Below are 7,969 nucleotides of genomic sequence, written 5' to 3' on the forward strand. Positions count from 1 at the left end.
CAGTACAAAAGGCACTTTCCCTCACCCCACCTCACCCCAGTTGTTGGACCCTTCCTGAGAGATCTGGCTCCTGCTCCTGGTTCCCAGGTCATTTACTAAAAGAACACTCATCGCATCCCCAGATCAATGGTGAATCATTTTACAGCCGAGAAAACTGAGGCATAGAGAGTTTAAAAGCCTACACTGCTTGTGAGTGGTGGAGGTAATATTTAACACAGGAGATCCGATGCGGTTAGGGTAGCCATTATTTTCATTTACAAAACAGATGAGAAAACCTAGGCATAGAAAGTTTGAAAGTAACTTGCCTAAGGTCACATACTAGTAGATATCAATGCTAGGATTTGGACTCAAAGTGTCTACTGCCAGAGTCTGTGCACTTAACCACTATACTATACTGCCTCTGGAATTCCACCATGATTCAAGAAACGTTTTGATGATTTCCACGTGCTAGGTACTGTTCTAGTCTCTGCGGATACAGCAATGAATAAAACAAACCAAAAAACTCTGCCTTCATGGATCTTACATTCTAGAGGCAGGTGTGGGATGGTGGGGGAGGCAATACCAAAAACCAAACTCATTTCTGTTGAGTCAATTCCGACTCATAGCAACCCTATAGGACAGAGTAGAACTGCCCCATAGGGTTTCCAAGGCTGTAAATCTTTACGGAAGCAGACTGCCCCATCTTTCTCCCGTGGAGCATCTGGTGGGTTCTAACTGCCTGCCTTTTGGTTAGCAGCCAAGCGCTTTAACCACTGCTCCACCAGGGCTCCTGGGGGAGGCAATAAACTAAATAAATATGTAAATTATGTGGTATGATAAAGATGAGAAGTGCCATGGAGAAAAATAAAGCAGGGAAGGGGGATATGGAGTGCCTAGCTTGCAGCATGTTGCGATTTAAAATAAGGTATCAGGGAAGGCCTTACTGAGGAAACCTTTGAGCAAACACTTGCAAGATGGGAGGGGCAATTATTAAAGTTATATCCTTCTGGACTCCATCTCTACCAAATCAGAGTCTCTGGGCATGGGGCCCTGGCATATGTATTTTTAACTCCATCCAAGAATCAGATGCTCAGCAAGGTTCGGAAGACACTACCGTATGACTTCTCTCTGCTCGCTTTCAGGAAGTTGGGGGAGAAGCGGGAGTGAAGGTCTAATAACTGGCTATAAGGTGGTGGTGGTGGTGGTATGGCCGTGAGCTTAAAAAAAAAAAAAGGAAAATCCAAAGATTAATGCCTTCTTCTTCCTCTGGGGTCCATGAAGAAGGGAACAAGGTATTCATTGGCGCCTATAGTTCATCCATCTTAGATTTTTGTCAATGCATGTTAATTCACATTAAAATCTAATAGTATTCTCACTGAGAATCAGAGTTAAGGTAGTAAAGGATCTTAGAGGTAATCTCTAAGGGCAATTTCAAGGGCAGAAACTAAGGTCCAGAGAAGGCCCTACCCTGATTACACAGGTCGTTAATATCAGAGTTAGGGTAAGAGCTCAACTCTGCTGACGTCCAGGCCAATGCTATTGCTATCACAAGACAGTCCTACCCAATGAACACGTGTGGAAAGAATAGTTGAACTGAGTAATTTACTGGATATTTAAAAAATGCTTGCAATCCAGTCTTAGGGCTGCTACCCCCACTTCCAAGTCCTTGCTTTTAACCCATGAATGGGGACATTGCTCACTTTCGGGACCCTGAGTCCATCTTCTGAAGGTCCTATCCTAGTGCCAGGAACGTGGCCAGTGGTTGGGGCTCTTAAATGGCGAGTCAACAAAGAAGACTAGCACCCTCTGCCTGCCCCATTGAGCTGGGATTCTAAGGCCATCTCCCTCTGCAGGACAAGGAGAATGGCTGGCACCCAGGAGTATGTGCTAGAGAAAAATACTCCAGTAAGTACTGGCCTCAGAAAGGCAGCCGGCTCTGCCAGTTAGCGTCCAGGTGATTTCCCATACGCCCTTTACCCTCTTTGCACCTCAGTGTCCTCAATTTTTGAATAAAGATGTTAGTGCTACTTACTTTATGGGGTTGTTGGAGGAATTACATAAGATAGCAAATCTTTGTACTTTTGAAAGTTATTACTACTCGGTTCTTTGATGTATTGGTTCAGCTTCTTTGTAAACTTCTTGAAGGCAGGGATTGTGTACATCATATTTTCATAATTCATTATAAACCATTTATTAGCTGTGGCACTGTGAGTAAATCTCTGACCCTCTGTGAGCCTGTCTTCTCATCTGTCAAATGGAGATAATACAACCCATCTTGCTTCCCACAGAAAGTTATTATGCCCCTTATGTGAGCTAATAACTGTGAATACCCTCTGTACATTGCAAAGAACTATACAAATGGGAGAGATCAGTATAATTACTGTTAGTAGTTGTGATTTGCACTTAATAACTGAGGTATTTAAACTGAGCTACAAATGCAGTTCCTAAAGCCTAACATTTTTCGCCGTCTCACAGGAGCAGCCTTGTTGTTGTTAGGTGCCCGTCGAGTTGGTTCCGCCTCATAGCGACCTTTTAGGACAGAGTAGAACAGTCCCATAGGTTTCCAAAGAGTGGCTGGTGGATTTGAACTCCCGACCTTTATGGTTAGCAGCCGAGCTGTTAACCACTACGCCACCAGGAGCAGCCTTAGCGAGCTTTAATACCTGGAGGTTTCTTACAGAAGCCAGTAAGGCAGGATTAGAGAAGATTTGGTTTACATTGGAGGGTGCACACACCCCAGTAATAATGCGGCTGCCTCTTTAAATATTGGGATGCAGGGGCGGAGCCCTCCTCAGAGAAACCGTTGGGCCGCTTTGTTTCCCGGTAGTGACGTTGGAAGGCCGCAGTGATGGAGGACGTGCTGGACCTGGGCGAGGAGCGCCGTCGCGGCTCGGCCACCTCCGTGAGGACCGACGCGCAGGGCTTGGGGCCGGGATTTGGCGGGTCGGGAGGAGCCACCCCGCCGGCCTCGGCCCGGCCTGTCCCAAGTGGCCGGAGTTGGCGGGCCCGGGCCAGGCCGGGACCAGGCCGCGGAGGAGGCGGTCTCCCCCGCCCCGCCCCCGGCGCTGCGGGGCTCCGCCGTTGCCTTGGGGTTTGCTTTCTTTAAAATCGTTAAAAAATAGAAACTCGATCCTCCTTCCGCCGGCCCTGGGACCGGTGGGGCATTTCCCAGCCTCTCCCCTCTTTCTGCAGACCCAGGACGGACTGATCAGACGGAGGGTCCCCGGCCATTGTCGCACTTGCACTCATCCTAGACCTTATTCCTAGGGTCTTCTCATTTTAGAAGTTCATGTCAAAACCTCACTTTTATGCGTGGAAGAAAGGCAGGCAGGGACGGCCTTTTCCCCCATAATCTCCACGGGACGTTAGCCCCGTATTATAGTTAAGGACATCGAGAGTGGGATTTATAACGGGAGGCGTGGTGAGGCGTTTCGGCCCGAGGTCAGTTAACCTCTGTGAGCCTCGGTTGAGGATGTTGCTGTCTACGTATTTCAGGCACTTGCAGTGAAGATGCAATGGGACCATGCATGGAAAGCACTTAGCAGTGCGTGGTATAGGCTAAATTCTCAGAAAAGCTTAGCTGCTGTCGCTCCCGAGGCTGTGATTTACCCAGGGTTATAGTCAGTAAATAACGGAGCTAGGTTCAAAAAAGGAGCCCTAGTGGCGCAGTGGTTAAGCCCTCGACTGCTAACTGTTTCGGCGGGTTCAACCACCCAGCGGGAGAAAGTCGGCTTCCGTAAAGATTTATAGCCTTGGAAATTACGGGGGCAGTTCTACTCTGTCTTACAGGGTCACTACCAGTGGGAATCGACTGAAGAGCAAGGGGTTTGGTTTTGGGTTTAAAGACCCAAGTTCAGTGTTTTTCCTACTCCATCACAGCCCTCATCAGGCCTGTTAACCTTTAAAATTAGTCAAGATCGCACTCACTATAAGATTGGGCCACACGGTACGTTTTTAGTTTCTGCTTCAAAATCTGTGTTTTGAAGTGTTCTGATAGCATTGGATGCCTTCCAAGGCGCTAGAAAGGCACACCTCTCTGAGGGAGCTGTGAGAGACTGGAACGAACTGCCCAAAAGCAGGTTGCTTGACTGACCAAGAAGAATATTAGGTTACTAGGCCTTTTTGATATGTAAACTTTTTAGTACACTTATGTGTACTAAATGTGGTTGTAGTTGTTAGTTCACCCATTCTTCCACCAAATGTTTATTGAGCCCTACTGGGTATCAGACGTTATCCTAGGTGTTGCAAATACAGCAGTGAATTAAAAAAAGTCTCTGCCCTTAAGGGGCTTAAAATCAGGTAGGAAAGTAGTTTTTCCACCATAATACCTGTGGATTTATACAAGGTCTTCAAAAAGTTTAAAACCTTAAAACACGTAACAGGTAGTAGAGAAACCATCTGGAAACAGCACTTTAGAGGCAAAAGTGTTGAATTTTTGTTTGCACAACCGCTGTATGAAGTATGCCGTCTTCAGATATTGGATGCTTTGAAATGAAGAAGGGCAACCATGGGTAAAGGGTTGGCAATTGTCTGCCTTGACAGGAAAATGAGCCGCTTATCAGAATGATTAGGTAGTTTACATCATCCCAGAAACCTAAATGATTGACACGAGAATTTGAAGTGTAAACACTGCATAAGGGTTTTTATACAGCTCCTGTGTCACCCCTCCCGATTTATTGATACAGTCAGTTCTTAAAATTGTGAAATTGAAATTACAGCATGGTATAGTGGAAAGAACCCAGGATTTAAAGTCAGAAGAAGACTTTGCTCTTAGATTTCTCTCTGCTATTTAATTACCTTCCTCAGTTTCCTCATTTGTAAAATATTATCAGTCCTAGTCTCTGCTACTGTGAGGATCAAGTGAGGCCACACCAAATGAGATCTAAAAACCATTAATGCTGGTTTTAAAAAGCAAACAAACAAATATTTCAACACCCATTGGTCTGCTTAAATAAAGTTTTGAAGCATTTGAAATACAGAGCCTCCACCCCAGGAGGGTTTTGGGAAACACTTGCAGGCGGTTCATTTGATGACTCAGATATGAAGTGCTCTGATTTCCAAAGTTGATAATCTCAAAATTCCTTCAGTAGATTTCCCTGCTTATCTGTAAATGCAAATTTAATGAGTGTACAAGTCAAAGCAACTACTATCTGCATTTCTCTAATTTGTTACCACAGAATTTAGGAATCCTTTCCACACACCTTTTTGATAATTAATTTCATGCAAAGCTGCAGCTTTGAAATTAGCTCTTCCTAAAATCATGTATACCAGTTGCCATAGAGTTGATTCCGATGAATGCACATGTATAATGCATCCTACTGTGAGTCAATAGGTTAGAGATTTGAGTCCAACCAGAGGCACCTCAGAAGAAAGACCTGAGGATCTACTTCCAAAAAATCAGCCATTGAAGACCCTATGGAGCACAATTCTACTCTGACACAATGGGGTCATCATGAGTAGGAGTCAACTCAATGACAACCAGTACTGGTAAAATCCTCTATATGAATACGGGAGCTTTTACCAAACCCTTCCCTGAGCTGTAGCATGATGTCTCTGCTCATTCTGAGGAAGCCATATTTCTGTGGGTAGAAAAGTGATTTTGCTTTTGCAGTCCATATGGTACTTAAGGTTTTCATTGGCTAATTTTCAGAAGTAGATCATCAGGCCTTTCTTCCTAGTCTATAAGCTTTGCGGAAATTTGTCCATCATGGGTAACCCTGCTGGTATTTGAAATACCGGTGGCATAACTTCCAGCATTGTAGCAACACACAAGCCACCACAGTACAACAAACAGGTGGTGTATGGAATGCTCCTTAGAAGCAAGGATGGTGAAAACTTCATCTTGCTTACTTTGGACATGTCATCAGGAAAGCCCGATCCCTAGAAAAAACATCAAGTTTGATAACTTAGAGGGTCAGCGAGAATGAGGGAAACTCTCAGTGAGATGGATTAACACAATAGCCAGAACAGTAGACTCATGTATCAAAGATCATGAAGATGATGCAGGACTGGGTAACGTTTTATTGTTATACATAAGGTTGTCGTGAGTCTGAGCTGACTCGATGGCAACTAACAACAGCATGGTAGTTAAAGGAAAATCTTGTGACCATTAACCCATGAATTTCTTATTCCCCTACCAAATAGAACTGACCTCAGGTGCTTTGTTTTAGGATTTAGAGCATTTTCTAAGACTGTATCAAAGTTATTCACATCCCATCCTCCACCATGTTTTCTTAAATCCATTCCTTGCTTACCTTCCCAGAATTCTCATCCTCTTAGTGTCTCAAGCCATGTTTGGGTCAGCAGTGTCCTTCCCTCTTTCCTTACAGGGGCCCAAGATGGGTCGCCGAGCTCAACTGGAGTCAGCGCAGACTGAGAATCAGCTCAGTGGCAAGAACTCCTCTTTGACTCTGACTGGAGAGGTGGGTGCTGAAAAAAAAATCTTAATGAGCAGGAATTTGGATTTATTTCGCATTTCTTTTCAGTGTCAGCTGTTTCTCCTGTCTTGACTTGGGTATTCCCTTCTTTGGCATTTGTCCTATTAGCAGAAAATGAAAGAGGCATGCTGGCTATGTTAAGGTTGAATTACACAACTGGACATTTGCTCTAAGTGGTGACCTGTACTTCCTACATTTTTCAAGCGGGAAGGGAATCAGTACTAGCCTTACTTTCTTGGAAACTCTTCCTAGTGGCCTGGAATTATGGGAATACCCAGCATCTTTGTGGAGGGTAGGTAATCCTCATGAGCGGTACTTTTAATGCCAGGGCACTGTTCTGTTTCTGTGTATAAGAAGACAGTTAAAGTTGTCGCAGTTTAGTCAGAGCCCCTTTTCCCCTTTTAGTCTTTTTGAAAAAAATTTGCCCTTTTCAAAATTCAGCCTCGGTCATCCTCTCTGTCAGCTGTTCCCTAACTTCTCTAGGCCAACTTAGGGCTCCTTCCTCTCAGTTCTCATAATATCTAGTATAGAACATGTCATATGCTAATTGTCTGTTTATATGTGTGTCTGCCCCTGTAGACATTCCTGAGACACCTAAAGGGCCAGACAGGTAAAATAAATGAAGGGCGCATGGCAAAATATGCTAGGTGCAAGACGCAGACACACTTTACTTACGTATCAACTACGTAGGAATTTCCATTTTCAGAGGAAATCAGTTCTCCATTGTCTTGAGCTCTCCACATGACCCTGTCAATTTATCTTTTATATTCTCACTTATTATAGTTATATGGTGTATGGAGAATAATTTTTCTTCTCTTAAGATAACAACTGTACCAGCTCGGAGAAACTGACAGCTTACCTTTGGCCTCATTGTCTACAGACAGTAGGGAGTGGGATGGGGGTGGGAGGAATACGAAACTGGAGGGCACATGCCCCCTCTAAAGGGGCCAACTGTTACTTAGCTGCAGCTGATTGATACTGTGAGGAATATAGGCCCAGTTTTGCCGGAACTGATTTTTTAAGAGATATTGGCAGTCTAAAATTTTACTTGAAAGCAGCAAATTTTTAAAGGTTAAAAAACCAAAACCCATTGTTGTCAAGGTGATTCTGACTTATAGTGACCCAATAGAACTCCCCTATAGGGTTTCCAAGGCTGTAAATATTTTTTTTTTTTTAACTAATTTATTTATTTAAAAAAATTTTTTTTTTATTGTACTTTAGATGAAGGTTTATAAAAGAAAACAAATAGTTTCTCATTAAACAGTACACATATTGTTTTATGACATTGGTTAACAACCCCATGGCACGTCAACACTCTCCCTTCTTGACCTTGGGTTCCCTATTATCAGCTTTCCTGCCCCCTCCTGCCTTCTAGTCCTTGTCCCCTGGCTGTTGGGCCCCATCAGTCTCGCCTTGTTTTATGGGCCTGTCCAGTCTTTAGCTGAAGGGTGAACCTCGGGAGTGACTTCACTACTGAGCTAAAAGGGTGTCTGGGGGCCATACTCTCGGGGTTTCTCCAGTCTCTGTCAGGCCAGTAAGTCTGGTCTTTTTTT

General features: G+C 44.2%; 1 protein-coding gene across 2 annotated transcripts in view; it reads left to right on the forward strand.

Annotated features, from left to right (window-relative positions):
• Positions 1 to 2,809: 2,809 nt before the first annotated feature.
• Positions 2,810 to 7,969, forward strand: part of IFT43 (intraflagellar transport 43) — a 113,591-nt gene continuing 108,431 nt past the window's right edge. For both annotated transcript variants that reach the window (XM_023726399.1, XM_004371122.2), the window contains exons 1-2: positions 2,810 to 2,881; positions 6,309 to 6,401. In XM_023726399.1, coding sequence (XP_023582167.1) covers positions 2,828 to 2,881; positions 6,309 to 6,401 — 147 coding nt within the window. In that variant the 5' untranslated portion in view covers positions 2,810 to 2,827. The remainder of the gene's footprint in view (positions 2,882 to 6,308; positions 6,402 to 7,969) is intronic.

The sequence above is a fragment of the Trichechus manatus genome, unplaced genomic scaffold (assembly GCF_000243295.1).
Source record: "Trichechus manatus latirostris isolate Lorelei unplaced genomic scaffold, TriManLat1.0 scaffold00010, whole genome shotgun sequence".
Lineage (NCBI taxonomy): Eukaryota > Metazoa > Chordata > Mammalia > Sirenia > Trichechidae > Trichechus > Trichechus manatus.